General features: G+C 35.0%; 2 protein-coding genes across 15 annotated transcripts in view; one reads left to right on the top strand and one right to left on the bottom strand.

Annotated features, from left to right (window-relative positions):
* ARFGEF1 (ADP ribosylation factor guanine nucleotide exchange factor 1) overlaps window positions 1-14,781 on the top strand; it is a 235,950-nt gene that overhangs the window by 142,207 nt on the left and 78,962 nt on the right. The gene's annotated exons all lie outside the window — the stretch shown is intronic.
* CSPP1 (centrosome and spindle pole associated protein 1) overlaps window positions 1-14,781 on the bottom strand; it is a 59,292-nt gene that overhangs the window by 42,625 nt on the left and 1,886 nt on the right. For 12 of the 14 annotated variants that reach the window (XM_051609833.1, XM_051609831.1, XM_051609834.1 and 9 more), the window contains 5 exons: window positions 11,718-11,821; window positions 10,279-10,375; window positions 6,534-6,634; window positions 5,803-5,826; window positions 3,355-3,435 (listed from right to left, as the gene is read on the bottom strand). In XM_051609833.1, coding sequence (XP_051465793.1) covers window positions 3,355-3,435; window positions 5,803-5,826; window positions 6,534-6,634; window positions 10,279-10,375; window positions 11,718-11,819 — 405 coding nt within the window. In that variant the 5' untranslated portion in view covers window positions 11,820-11,821. Of the gene's footprint in view, window positions 1-3,354; window positions 3,436-5,802; window positions 5,827-6,533; window positions 6,635-10,278; window positions 10,376-11,717; window positions 11,822-11,944; window positions 12,003-14,781 lie in introns of all 14 variants that reach the window. The other 2 variants (XM_051609832.1, XM_051609835.1) reach the window with 2 other exon arrangements.

Below are 14,781 nucleotides of genomic sequence, written 5' to 3'. Positions count from 1 at the left end.
AGTCAGCTTCCTGGGTGTGAAGTCTAGTCCCCAACAACACTACTGTACATCAGGTTCCACCTTCAACCCATTTAGGTTTCCTGCTGCCAAATCTATTCCAAAATCATTTAAGGTCTCACTCCCTTGATAATTACAAATTACCTTCTAATTTGCAATCTGAATGTATTTACAGATTATATTTAAACAAACTACTTGGTTTTTGTGTTAAGGTTAGTTGTGACTCTTAATTAAAACAGGACAACAAATACATGTAGAGACAAGATGTGTCAATTATAGCTTAGCATCTAACTTGAACTGTCAAACTCAAACGAGAAGTTAAGCTGACCACTAAGAGAGTCAACAGCACAAAAAATACAAGGAAAACTAAGAAAAACATGAACTATCTACCTTGTCCTAGCTGCTTTTGCAAGGCATTTATAACCAGCTTGCTCAGGTCTAAAGATACGCAGAAATTTTGCTTAATAATATTATATAAAACACAAAAATAAGTCTCCAGGTAAAGCAAACTCTGATTTGCATTTTTTCCAGATAATAGTATCTTATGTTTAGAGTTTATACCATCTCATTCCAACTATCATATAAATGCAAATAAGATATTTATATTACAATATTACAAATCATGCTCTTCCCCACTGCAGTATTTTTCAATAAAAAACCAAAAGGTATTAAAAAATCTGAACATTATATATAAATTTACTTTCCCATTTCAAACAAAAATTTAAAATCCATTTGAAATGCAAACAAAAATAATTTATACCTCAATGACCATGGAAATACCTGCTTAGTAATAGTTTTGCAAATGAGACCAATGCTTCCCACAAAATTTGTGTCTATAGCTTATCTAACAGTGGCAATATAAAACCTGCAGACAGGTATGAAAGCTGCCTGAGGGGTATTTTCCAAAGCTGAGAAACTAGAATTGTCTTTAGCAGGTCGCAAAACACTCAGGAGAAAATTCAATATGCTGTGTGACCGCACATTTTACCTAACAGAGGAAACCAAAATGCCAGTGTTAACCTCTAATCACTATCTGCCCAGAGGCTAACGGCTTAGCATGGCACAGTGTGACACCTTCTGGCAGCTTTTATGTTCTGCAACAGCAATAAATAAATGGGTAAAAAGGATACAATGTGTTTGTACAGAAAATCTCTACTGATGTTAACTGCTACGATATAAAACCATTCATGATTAGACGTTCCCAGTTCAGACATGTCTTTATTTTCCACAGAATTAAAGATATTTTATCTTTCACTGTTTCAGCACATACTCACAAGAGTTAACACCAAGTTCATGAAAACTTGAAGTTAACATAAACTCAGCCCAAATGCTCTTCCTGAGCATTTCATTCTCCCTCCCTTTTCTTTTTTTTTTTTTTTAACACTGGTAGAGGTGGGGGCTTTTTTCATTCCAGTGCTTTTCACTTATTTTGAGTACTCTCCTGGACAAACATTACTGCCAGCACAGGTGACAGAAAGCATAAGTAAGCACATCAAGGGTAAGACCAACATATTCCACAGCAGAAGTCTTGCGCCAGATTACAGTGAGAGCACAGCCTCAAACACAGAGCAACCATGCAACTCCAAGACAACATACAATAAAAAAAACCAACACAAATAAACCCACCAAAAGTACAACAAGTTCAGTCCTCCTCAAGCAACAATGTTTCTTTTTCTGCCTTGCATCTCCACTGGGGTTTGATGGGTCCTAACAACCCAAAAGTGGTGTTCCTTGTGTCAGAAAAAAGTTAAATTACAAAGTTTCAGCTGAGCCCCCAATTCAAGAAGGACATAGTGTGAGTCCAGAGGAGGGCCACCAAGATGACAAGAGGGCTGGAGAACCTCTCACATGAAGACAGGCTGAGAGAGTTGGGGTTGCTCAGCCTGGAGAAGGGAAAGCTCCGAGGAGACCCTATAGCAGCCTTCCAGTACCCGAAGGGACTTAAAGGAAAGCTGGGGAGGGACTTTTGACAAGGGCTTGTAGTGAGAGGACAAGGGGTAATGACTTAAAACTGGAAGAGGGTAGATTTGGATTAGACGTTAGGAGGAAAGTCTTTCCTGTGAAACTGGTGAGACACTGGCACAGGGTGCTCAGGGAAGCTGTGGATGCCCCCTCCCTGGAAGTGTTCAAGACCAGGTTGGATGGGACTTTGTGCAATCTGATCTAGTGGGAAGTGTCCTTGGCCATGTAGGGGGTTTGGAATTAGATGATCTTTAAGGTCCCTTTCAACCCAAACTATTCTATGATTCTATGATTCAGCCTCCCAGATCAATTTACAAGCAAACTCAGGAAAGGAACTGGGACTATAAGGCCAAAAGTGTAAGGACAGGAGGTGACCCCTTTAAAACTGATTTAGGCTTTCAGAGAATTTAGTATGTATGCATCAGAGGAATGGATCAGAAGTTAAGAAACTACACATATGCATGTCACATCTTCATATTCTAACCTCCATGAAACTCTAATAGCAAAGAGACTGCTACAGCTGGTATCTTTCTCCAAAATATGAAAGTAAGACCATAAACTGGTAAGAAACCTTTGGGAGATCAAAAGAGCTAAACGAAGAAAGAGAATGTGTATTCCTTTCACTAAACACGTAAGTATCTGTACTCTCAAAGACTGGAAATTGGGAAGATTCCTATGCTAACAACAGGCAATATGTGAAATACCAGATCAGCTTTTATTTAGATTCCGGGATCTATCTCTTCAAAAAGAAAAAAAAAAACAACACACCTGAGGATAAGCAGGTAGGTTAAACATACAAAAAAAACATACACAAAACCATCAAAACAAGCTGTGTACAGCAGAAAGCACACTTCCTTTAGTTCTGATAGGAACTGGTAAGAATATCACTGTATAAAACAACTAGAAGCAAATCTTTTTAAAATTATCCCCAGGCTGCAGGAAGAAGAGTAATAAATTTAAAAAGTATATAAACAAGAAAACCAAATATAAGAAAAGCCATGTTCTTGACTAGATCAATATTTATTGCTGAACAAAACCCAAGCACAAACACTAAATATTCTGAACACACCAAATGCCTTAGAGGTGTCAATTAGAAGTAGCAAACTTTGAATTAGTATCAGGATAGAATCACAGATCTAATTATCTACAAATTAAGAGTACAGGTAATTTGGGACTAAAATCTAAACCCAAACAACTAAATATTACTTTTCAGAAAATTATTCTCACAACCACCTCAAAAAACGTTCATTTGTAAACAATGTAAAAAAAAAAAACCCACAACAAACGCAACCAAACAAAAAAACTTCAGTAGAATTAATTTTTCCCCAACCGTTTAAACAATCAGGTTAATTTTCAATTTATACACCACTTACTTAATTTGCTCCAGTTATTTACCTTGGCAGACCTTCGCTCATCAATAGGAAGAGATAATCCCTGAGTATATGGATTTACTTCACCAGTAGTCAGATAATTTTTCTATATTAAAAAAAAAGATTATTAAATAGATTTGAAAATAACATATCTTACTTGTTAAATAGTTGCTAGGAATTACATTTTCTGAAATACATCTGATCAATTTGATGAAATAAAGACTGAAGACAACCTTCACATTTTGAAAATGTAGGATGTTCTTGGAACACACAAATGAAGTCAAGGAATATGCAAAGGAAAGGGCTTGCCAAGCTTTAAGCTTGAGTTTGAAAGTTTCACTTCTTCCCTGTTACATTATTTCTAGGATTACATAAATTAGTCCCTGTATATTGAAAAAAACAATTTTATTAAAAAAACCCCACACCATTATTACTTAGTTCCCCCACAAGCAAGTAGCATAAGCACAAGCATTAGAGGAATTTTCCAAGATAATAACTTATTTACAATGAAAAACTGCTTTTTCTCACTGCAGAAAACCTGTGTCTACCTCTTATTTTAACAGGTGGAAACCATGTTAATACTAGCACAGTCACGACTCTGCATCTCAACACCATTTCCTACAACAGCAGTCCTCAAACTCTTCTGGATTATGATGCATCACCAGATCTTGTAATTCCTTACAAAACTTGAGCCACTTTCAGAACAAAACTTTGTGTTTTTCCACATAGCTCCCCATGCCACATCTTGGGAACTGGGCTGTGCAGCAAGTTGAAGTATCAGCCTTTCAGATCAAACACCAATGCTAGAACAGGTCCTTAGCTTCCAGGTCTAGTGGCTTCTTCATGCATCACTTGTTTACTAAAAGCATCCCCAGGCCATTCTCAGGTGATAAAACAATCACCTATGTTTTATAAATCTGATTATCCTTAATAAAAAGATCATCTATTTGTGCTGCATGGACTGATGAATATACTATTTTGCTAGCATTCTTTCCTTCCATTATCTATGTTGTAATGTAGCTTAAAAGCTTAGAGGCATGTCAATAGGAAGAGCTCTACCTATTCCAGTAGAAAACCACATGATTACGAATTATATTTCACAATTACACAGCAAAAGATTTAAGGGATTTAATAACCATGTAGATATTCAAGCACTGTGACAACCACATTAATCAGGAAAACTAGTTTATTTTTATAAAGAAAAAGTAAATAAATTGTAATCATCATTATTAAGTAATTTTTCGCCCTTTGAACACATCTCTAGAGGTTACCTCTGACCTTAAGAGGGTATTTGGCAAAACTCAGAAGCTGATACATAAACTGCATTTTCTACATAAGCAAGACTAAACAAGTTATTAACCAAAATGTTATTGCTATGCCATTAGAGAGCACTATGGTAGCTCTTCCTCAGGCCTTACAAGCTTAATGTAGCTAATATATACTACACAAAAAAACCAACAACTTCTAAAACTAAATTTGTAAAACTGAAGTTCAATTGAGAATAAAAAACCAGAAGTTATTGTAAAAATTACATTATTTGGGCACTTTGGTGAGAATTATAAAACGTTTAATTTAACACAATATTCTAACTCTGAAAATAATCTGAAGTTTAAGATGAAACAAGAAGCAAAAACTCCATAAATACCATTTCTGGTTAGAGGTTAGGAAGCCAGTTGATTCTGCTATTGTTATTCAGGAATTCTAGGGCATGCTAATGCACTTAATTGGGATCATATGCATGTTATTCAAAGCCCCAGAAAAAAACAGAAGGATCTGTTTCTATAACGTTACTTCCCAGTCCTTTACTAAAGTTGCTTAATTTGAGCAACCTGGATGAACAGCATTAACTTTGAAAATTATATATACATTACAGTATAATAACAGAAAAAAATTAAAATTACTGTAATTGAACAAAGCTTGCAAAAATGTGTCTCTGGTATTATTTTTTTCCTCACAATCCCTGTATTCTTGCATTCTGGCCACTAGATGGAGAATATCTGGCTATACTGCTTTCCTGAGCACCACTGATGAGATTTCCCAGTGCAGGGAAGAAAAAAGCCCTGACCCTAGTTCTGATGACATACTATTTATGATTTTATTCCAACTTTATTAAGAAAATATAATAAGTAAAAAAAAATCTGAACTCTTAGCATCTATGTAAGTGATAAGCCTTGAAGCAAACATCTACTAAAATAAAACTTTTTGCAGAGTCAGCATTAGACAGCAATAGCAAATGCAAAGGAAAAAAGAAATCAACAAGTGTTTTAAAATCTCACTAGAGGAAAATAATAAATATAAGCAATCATTTGCACAAAGTAAACAATTCAGTTAAGCACAAATCATTACAACGTGCACAAACACAAAAAGCACAAAAAAGTAACAATTTTTTTTTTAATACAAAGAGCACAGAGCTTTCAAACAAAGCAAGAAGCAATTAATTTAAAGGGAAAAAATGATATTGCAGGCACCCTACCTTTCTTTTTGCCTGTGAAATGCCCTAAAAGTCAGGGAAAAGAAACTATTCAAAAAGAGTCTTTCATTAAAAAATATTTGACTTAACAAAAAGACTTCTTTTCTTAAAAGCCAATCCATTATATCATTTTAAGAACTGAAGACACTGATAATTAGCATTTTCAGAAAACAAATTATTTGCTTCCCAATTTTTTCTCTCTTTGACTCAGAATAGATACAGAATATTCCCAAGATTATGTGATTTCATACGTACCATTTCAATTTTAAATTTATTGTAACATTTAATAAATCATCCTAAGCAGAACATCAAAGGTTTTTTTTAATTTCTAAAATAGAAAAGAAGCTGTTAAACGGAGTTACATTAATTACAGGAATGTTCTACCTGAATTACACACCACAGAATACTACTTAATGAAGTAACAGATGATATTTTAAATTCTTAAGAAGAAACTAAGAAATAAGTAGAAACAAATAAATAAAAGTGTTCAGAATAAAATTTACTAGGTAATATGTAGTCTCATGGCAATAAGATCTGTAGAAGCCTAAAATATACAGCCCTCCCCAGCAGTGACATTTTGAAATTCTTTTTACTCACGTCTTCAAAATCAGCCGTCATTCAAAACAAATGCTTTCTTATCCAGATTTTTCAGAGATTTTATTAATTTTCATTCAATTAAAATGAGTCCCTTTAGAAGACTCACTAAACTCAGGCAACCAGACAAGAAGCTTTACCTGAGAAAGATATCGTCTATAATCTTGTCGAAGTTCCTCTTTAAGTTTATGTTTCTTTCGTTCATATTCTTCTCCAAGAGGTAAACTCAAGCCATAGTCACCTGAAAGTTTAATGCCGTTAAATATTATTATTCTACTATTTCGTATTAATGCAAAGCACATCCTGCAAAGGCTATAACTGGATTTTTATTAGACATCAGCAATTCAAAAATGAACTATGCAACCAGTCATTACAAAACAGCCAAAATAAAAACCATCTTCTCTGTATAAGTAGTTGCTTGGAAAGCACAGACAAATTGATTGGTTATCCGCTATTAGTTTCCCTCTAGTCTTTCCAATTTTTCTCCCCACTGAAAAAAAAAATCCAAAATAAATAGAATTTATTTGGATGGTTTGACAAATAGTATAAAACAACCTAAATGTTGTAGCTATCTTTCATCAATGTATGTTGCAAAGAAAATCTCCTTTGACAAGTTGGTTTCTGAATTTTTCTGATATTTTAAGCTGTGCTTGTCACACAAGAGAAAGCATACTTCACAACTAGAAGGCAGAGGTATTTGTTTAGCCCGAAGCATGTGAAAAATACGTTGGCTTCCACTAAATTGAAGCAATCTGACCATATGACAATCATATATTTTTTCTTTCCACCTCAGTGTTTTTAATTGCAGCAGACCCAAAACACTCACTTTGTACTTTTTCAGGATTACTGTCAGGTCTCATAACAGCTGCACTCTTAAAATATACTGCTATTGCAAGATGTTTGTTTTTCCCAAAACACTTTTTGAAGTAGTTTATAGGAAATACCCTTTGTCCCAAAAGCCCACCTCTGCAGCTGCTTTTACCACTTTCCACAGAGACCTAGTGAAACATAAGGAAAGGCTTCTTTACTGTTCAACCTAAACATAAGCAAAAACTTTTCTGTGAGGGTAACAGAGCACTGAACAGGCTGCCAAGGGAGATTGTGGAGTCTCCATCCCTGGAGACATTCAAAACCTGCCTGGATGTGTTCCTGTGTGGTACACAGTAGGTGATCCTGCTGTAGCAGGGTGGTGGACTAGACTATGTTCAGAGGTCCCTTTCAACCCCTATTGTTCTGCGATTTTGTACAACTTCCACAAAACCACACAAGAGACAAAGATCCCAACTGTCTGTTCTTTTTTTATTTCCTATTGTTTCTCTGAAAGCATTTCTACTTCTTGTGGTCTATGTAAAACAAGTACCATGAATTAAGAAGGAAGAGGAGTACATTCAAGATTTACTCTTACATCAGTCCCAACTTATTGCAGGGTACTTTGACTCCAACATTTTAAATGTTTGGGGCATTCATTGGTATCTGTACAGTAAAAATTACATTATATAACTGCTGAAAATTGCTAACTCGAGATTCAATCTGCTACTGAAACAGATAAAAGGTTAAAAATATACTTAGTAAAAATACACTTAGTTGGCTTATCTTGAGATAGCTTCACCTAACTCAGAACGCATCCTCACAAACCAAAACAGGGCCTGCTGTTCTGAAGAACCAAAGGGCCCAATACCTGTCTAAATATGTCATACACTATTTTGAAACAGCTTCCAGAGTTCAACCACCAACCAAAATCTGCATGGGAGTTTCTTCTCCAATCTGCAACTTACTTTTCTACTAATTTTGCACATATGGTGAGTTCCACTAAAAAATAAGCTACCACTTCAACCACCAAAAAAAGGAAAAGTGTAAAGAGGAACAGAATGCAGAGCAGAAAATAGTCGGTTTCAGCTACTCACTCCTGCCTTTTATTTTCACATGAAATTATTGTTAGATTAACTATAGCAAAGCAAAGGGAAAAAAAAAAAATCAAACGCAAATAACACATCAGAGCAAAGATTCACTCAGTAACTTCACAGAAGCCAGTAAAATTTAGTACAGAAAAAAAAAAAATCAGTGGCGTGATTCAAATACATGAAGCATTCAAACAGAAGAGGATTTAAAGTTATTTTTATGACAGAAGACATGTTTTTGGCCACCAGAAAAGCACTGAGATAACAATTATGGGTAGTGATTTAGAAGATATTTTAAAGCTACCTACTTCAAAAATTTATCTTAGGAGAGCCAAGCAAGACAAAAATACTCCAGTTAACATACCTTAATCCTAATTTTGTGAACAATTTGTCAGAATTCTTCCATGGGAATAAGAGATATACAACTTTATTATTATTATTATTAGAAAATGCTAAGGTTTTAAATGCATTTTTCCATAAGTTTGCATGTATTTAATATGTTGAGAAATAACTAACTTCATCCAGTCTGATTCTCAACTACAGTTAAAACTATAGCAGCTACCAAGGAGCAGGTCTCTGCCTAACTTAATCCAACGGAAATTACACTGCTTTAAAGCAGAAACAGCCAATAACATCAACAACCACCCACTGACAGCAAAACATGTCCAGGGCCCAAATTATTTTTGTAGCAATACCTATTTGTTGCTTTTCATTTAATACCACCCTAATAACCCTCATCTGTGATACTTCCTTATATGTGCGTATTATACTTAGGTGTCAATGGCAAACCAAAACTGTAATAGCTAATACATCATGAAACATGCTATTACAGCTCTCCAACAAGAGATAAAATTATTATTAGAAGAGCTTAACTGTTATGTAGTGGTCTATCACAGTCCTTGGGATACTACCCACTGTGTTCCATTTTCTGTATCATATGTTTTCACAGTTAAGCAAAGTATCAACACCAGAACTAACCTGTCGATCATAGTAAAACTGCCAAAAATGTAAGGTAGATACGTATTCAAGTGCTGTCCTCTAAACAGTTTTATCCATTAAGACTTCTGGCAGCAAGCAATATTCCACTATGATTTCAGGTAATTTTTAGTGAAGTTTTCCTGCAAAGGTTTTAGAAGAGCTTGTCTTGCTGATGGCAGAGCATTCTATTTATAGAATATCCCTATAAAAAACATGTTAAGACAGGCACTTTTTTGGTCATGAATTCTGTTAAAATTACACAGGGAACATAACATTAAGGTTAGTATAAGTACTTATTTAAAAGATAGATTAGATTTGTATTATGTAAATAACATCAAATGTCCATTGGCATAACTTGTTTAAAATAAAAGGGCAGCTTTTACTTCCACTGGAACCTGAAGAATCACACCAGAATTACAGTAAACACAGACTGAAAATCCATGAGGTACAAAACCATAGCACCTGAACATGAAAAGAGTTACATACTGACAAAAAGTAGGACACAGAAAAGCTCTAAAGCTGTCAAGAGAAACCTGAGCTACACAAGCATAACTAAGGAAAAACAGTAGCACCTACAGAAAGGAGATGGCAGGATAAGTAAGGAAAGCAGGCACAATACATTCTGCTCCACCCAAACACAACAGGAAAGGACAGATCATTTATCAAGGACTGGCAAGCAGCTTTTTGTTTTGGGGTTTTGTTTGGTTGGGTTTTTTAAATGGAGCTATCTTTACAAGAAGAAAAATAAAGTGGTTGGCATTCTTTGTTAAAAAAACACAAAACAGACATAACTGCAAAAAAAATTTCACACAATCCCAAGACATTTGGAAGACTGAAGAACTGGTATGTACTTGAAAAATAATCACAGAATGGTTTGGGTTGGAAGGGACCTTGAAGATCAATAATGATCACCTCATAAATAAAAACCCACAGCAGTAATTCTCTTCCAAAAAACTCAAAGGTCATTAAATGCTACTTAAATGGAGAAGACGTAAAAAATGCACTATACCTGAAGGACAGTTCTGTTGACTATTTGGAGGTATATTTTCTTTAGCCATGGAGATTAACATTTTGCTCATCTCAGAAAGCTTCTCTGATTCCTTATCCTGAAAAGAAAAAACACTTTGCTGCATCACAAGGTAAGAGAAATATCACAAATAAGAATAACATTATTAACATAATAATTATCACTGGAGAATAGAGGATTTGAAAGTGATGATGAATTAACACATCAAACAGGTTATATGTTTCACAAATACTACCAAAAAAAGCAGTTCTCCTCTGCAACACAGGAATTATTAGTTCAATATATTTCAACATATTCCATGTATTTTACAGAATTAAATATGTTGACAATATATATTGTTATTTATTTAATAAACCATATGTCACAATCCACAATTGTTTCACAGTTTCCACATATCCTCTCTGCTTTTTTATGGGGGTTGATTGATGCACTAAACCCTGCTTGAAACTATGAAAGGATTACTGGGTATTACAGAACAAGTTGAACTGTAACTACACTTTCACCACACAGCTTAGGACTTTATCAAACTATAGGATGGAAACATTCTCCTTCGCTCTAAACTTGCTCTGAGCAGAGAGGGCAAAAATAAAGCAAGCCAAACTTCTCACAGCTCCCTATGAATTAACTTTCTGGAGTGAATTAATAAAACTTTCTAAAGAAAATTATCATAACTAGGTAAAAATACTTATATTGCACAAAGAAGGGGAAAGACAAATTCTCACAACCTTCTGATGAAAAAAAAAAAAGGGGAGTGGAAACTCAGTATTATAATTACTGATAAAAGCTCAAGCTGTTTGGGGCTTTGTAAGTCAAACAACAGACAAACCAAACCCACATTTTTTCCTCAGGACTTTACTTAGTTAAGGTAACACTTACATAGCTTGAATTATTTAGATATAGCTTTCTGCCAGGTACTGGCACTACTAAACAACTTAGTGGTGATATGCAAATCATAAAATCTTTCTAGCTTTAGAGTTAGGTACTAAGATTTCTAATAGGAAAATTGTGATAAGAACAGATTCTGTTTAATTGATTACATTAAGTAATTTGCCTTTTATATCATCTAGCTTCTGTAACAGAAATATTCATACCTTACACCCCCATCCTAACACCCATGCTCTGGAGTAGCCAGAGAACAGATCCCAGCTACTCAGCTTTCTTGGGGAGTGGGAAAGGAACAATGAAAACCACTTCCCACTTGTAAAATACAAATGCTACCAGGTATCCCTGGTGGCAAAGAGGTTTTTAAAAATCTACATAAATACAGATAGAAGGTATTTAAGCTAGAAATTACTTTGAGTAGATAAATCTTATATATATATTTTAACAACACATACAATTTTAAGAGCACAGTAAAAGCAAGCTTAAATCAAGCCCCTAGCAACAGAAGTGATTAAATTCAGGAAAACTAATACCCTTACCCTCATTTCCATGTAAGGTGGATAATTTTCAAGTTCTGCCTTATCTTGTGCCAACTTGGCCTTCTGTTCTTCAATAAATTTTTCTAAATCATCCGCCATCATTTCTAAGGTTATAGAAAAGACAAAGCATTGCCTCTACATCAGAACCTCAAAAATTTAAAGTTCAATTATAGTTGCTTAAGACAGAAGTTAAGAAATATTCAAGTTTCTCCCTGAGCACTACAAACCTTAAGATGTTTGCTGGGTCACTGAGACACCTGATTGAGGAAATCCATCCATGGATTTCTTGTGTTTCAACAGAGGAAAATTCAAGGATTCCAGATTATAAACCTGAAGATAATTCTCTAATCTTTTTTCCTAACTTAAAGTGTTTTGGGGTTGGTGTTTTTAAGTGCAAGTCTACCAGTGGCCATTCACTACACACTAGCACAAGCTTATTGTTAGTGAATTATAAAATCAAAATGAGACAATGTAAAAAAAACCCCACAAACAGATAAAGGAATCGTTAGACAAAAAAAGGAGGAAAAGTGCAAAATACACATATACTCTAAAATAAGGACCATATCATACAATTAATTTGGGCTTAACTTAGTATAGCAAGAGTTCTTAAAAATCGTCAACCTTCAAAAAAAACCCACAAAACCAAATCGAAAGGGAAAAGAACCCCACAAAACCAAAAAACCCACAAAACACAAAATATATACATAGTCTTTCTGTAGTTGGAGCCAACCACACATCATTACCTCCTGTGCCAATAAAGTAGCAGCAGCAATACAGCTACAATTCTGCAATAATTATAAGTTTGTGGCTATCAGGCAGCATTGACTTGCAATCAGACAAGCCACTCCCTGTAAGAAAACATGTAAATAGGGAGCAGCTGATTACCTGCCTTCCATTAGTTGTACATCTTGCCCATTTAACTGAAAGCGCTTCACTGAAGAAATTTTAGCATCTTACTTGTGCAATTAATTGTATATTGTTGCTCCTAGATAGTTTCATAATAAAAATTAAAGTGAATCAAATTCATGACAACGGAACCATACAGAAGTTAAGGCCCACACTCATGCTTTGGATACTCTTTGTTAAGATAAATCTTACCAGAACTAAAAATACTGCAAAGCTGCATAGTAACTAACCACAGAACGAAGACAGACAAAACCAAAAAGAATGACTTCACACAAGCCTACTCATCCTCATCTCCACTCTGTTTCCAACAACCCCACTGCAGAAGCTTTGCAAAACCAAGCCCACAGATAAAAAAAAATCCATGTTATATTCCACTCCTAAAGGAAGCGTGAAACTGGGAAGAAAATGATGACCCTCAAATCCCTCTAGTACTACCCACACAACATAAGCAAGAGGATTGCTTATGCAGGTTCCTAAGCAATCCCATCACATCTATTACCTAAACTCAAGACTGTGCAGCAGTTCTATTGAGGCTAATTCAGTACTTTCTAAAGCCTACAGATCGTAGGAAGTAAACAACAGGCCAATGATAAAAGTGTATCACAAAACATTTTCAGGAAGAGGATCAAAGAATTTAAAAAAAACAAAACCTCAACAAGCAAACAAAAAACCCACCTCACAAAGACGAGCAGAATAAGGTACGGTAAACATAAAATAATGTGTCCAGATTGAAAATGATGCTTACTAAGGTAAGTAAGATGCAGAGAAATAATGTCAAAATTCCATCAGATAACGGAAGGAATGCATCTGCTTGGTGCATTCCTTAAAACTTATTCATTTATACTTTTCCTCTTAAATTAATGCTATTTTTAATTTTATAATATAAAACTACAATATTGTTACAAAGGACGCAGAACTAGGACAACCTATTTACAACTCCTAGTGGTACCATAGGACAATCAATTCCAAAAATAAATTCCCCCATCTGATTTGTCCTAAATCTTTAATCTCATTAGTTTTGCACACTGATAAAGGATAAAAAGAAAGGATAAAAAGCGGGTAAGTTCCCAGGCACTGATGAATTTTATTTAGCCTATTAGGTTACATAAGAACAATGAAAAAAACTGTTCTGAACCGGGGAACATACTAAAGAACTTAAGAGTTTCATCACCTATCCAGTGTTTCACACCCACCAAGAGCAAAATTACCACATGTAGAAGGAGGCACTACGAGATGCTTTCCCAAAGGCTCCTTAGAGTGTAACATCTACATTTCTTGTCTATATTTACAATAACATTTATAAATACTAAAACTTTTCCAAATCACTGCACTGGAATGGTACCAAACCTATTATGCGAGATGATAAAAGAAAAGGAATATTTTCAGTGTATTTCCTGCCTAGCAGGAGGAACACAATGAATATCCTAGCAGTCTGTGCTCCTATCATACTGCTCAGAAGAACAATACAGTAAATTAAAAACCAGAACAGTTCCACTTGAACTTCCGAGGCAATTCAATTGGTATGAAGAAAGCTCAGAACTCCTGGCCTTGGAGAACACTAAAACAACTAATGCTACAGCACTGTTCATTCAGCATACCTTTAATACAGCTAAACATAAAAAGTGGCCAAACATCTCTCAGAAAATAGCTACACATTTTATGCCTTACATCCTACATTTATCTTATCTACCTTTGCACAAGTACAAACTTAGAGATAAACAAAAAAGGTGTAATTATACTGAAAGAGAACGAATGAGAAAGAAAAGTCTAACACATTACAAGCAAAAAACTGACCATTTGAATGCAATGCATACACTGCTAAGCTCAGAAAACATGCCAGTATGCAAGTAAATGTGTTACCAAATATTTATCAGCTTCATCATCTACCGTATCAAGTGAAGAGAACATGACTACTCACAGTAAAATTAATTTCTATCTGAAAAGAGTGCTACCACAGCCCGCAGATAGGCAGTGAACGATCTCAGAGGCAACAGCACCCAACTCACTGGGAGACAGACTTAAAACTGGCTTCATACGATTCAAACGTACCAAGGTAAAGCCTGCCACTACAAAACCACTTCAATTCAAAATAAAATAATCTATTTCCAGTTTAGCCATGTGTCTGAATGCATTTTGTGTATTTCAAGATCCTTTCAGT

This window comes from Apus apus, chromosome 2 (assembly GCF_020740795.1).
Source record: "Apus apus isolate bApuApu2 chromosome 2, bApuApu2.pri.cur, whole genome shotgun sequence".
NCBI lineage: Eukaryota > Metazoa > Chordata > Aves > Apodiformes > Apodidae > Apus > Apus apus.
Note: the sequence above shows the minus strand (reverse complement) of the source record. Positions and strands in the feature narration are given on the sequence as shown.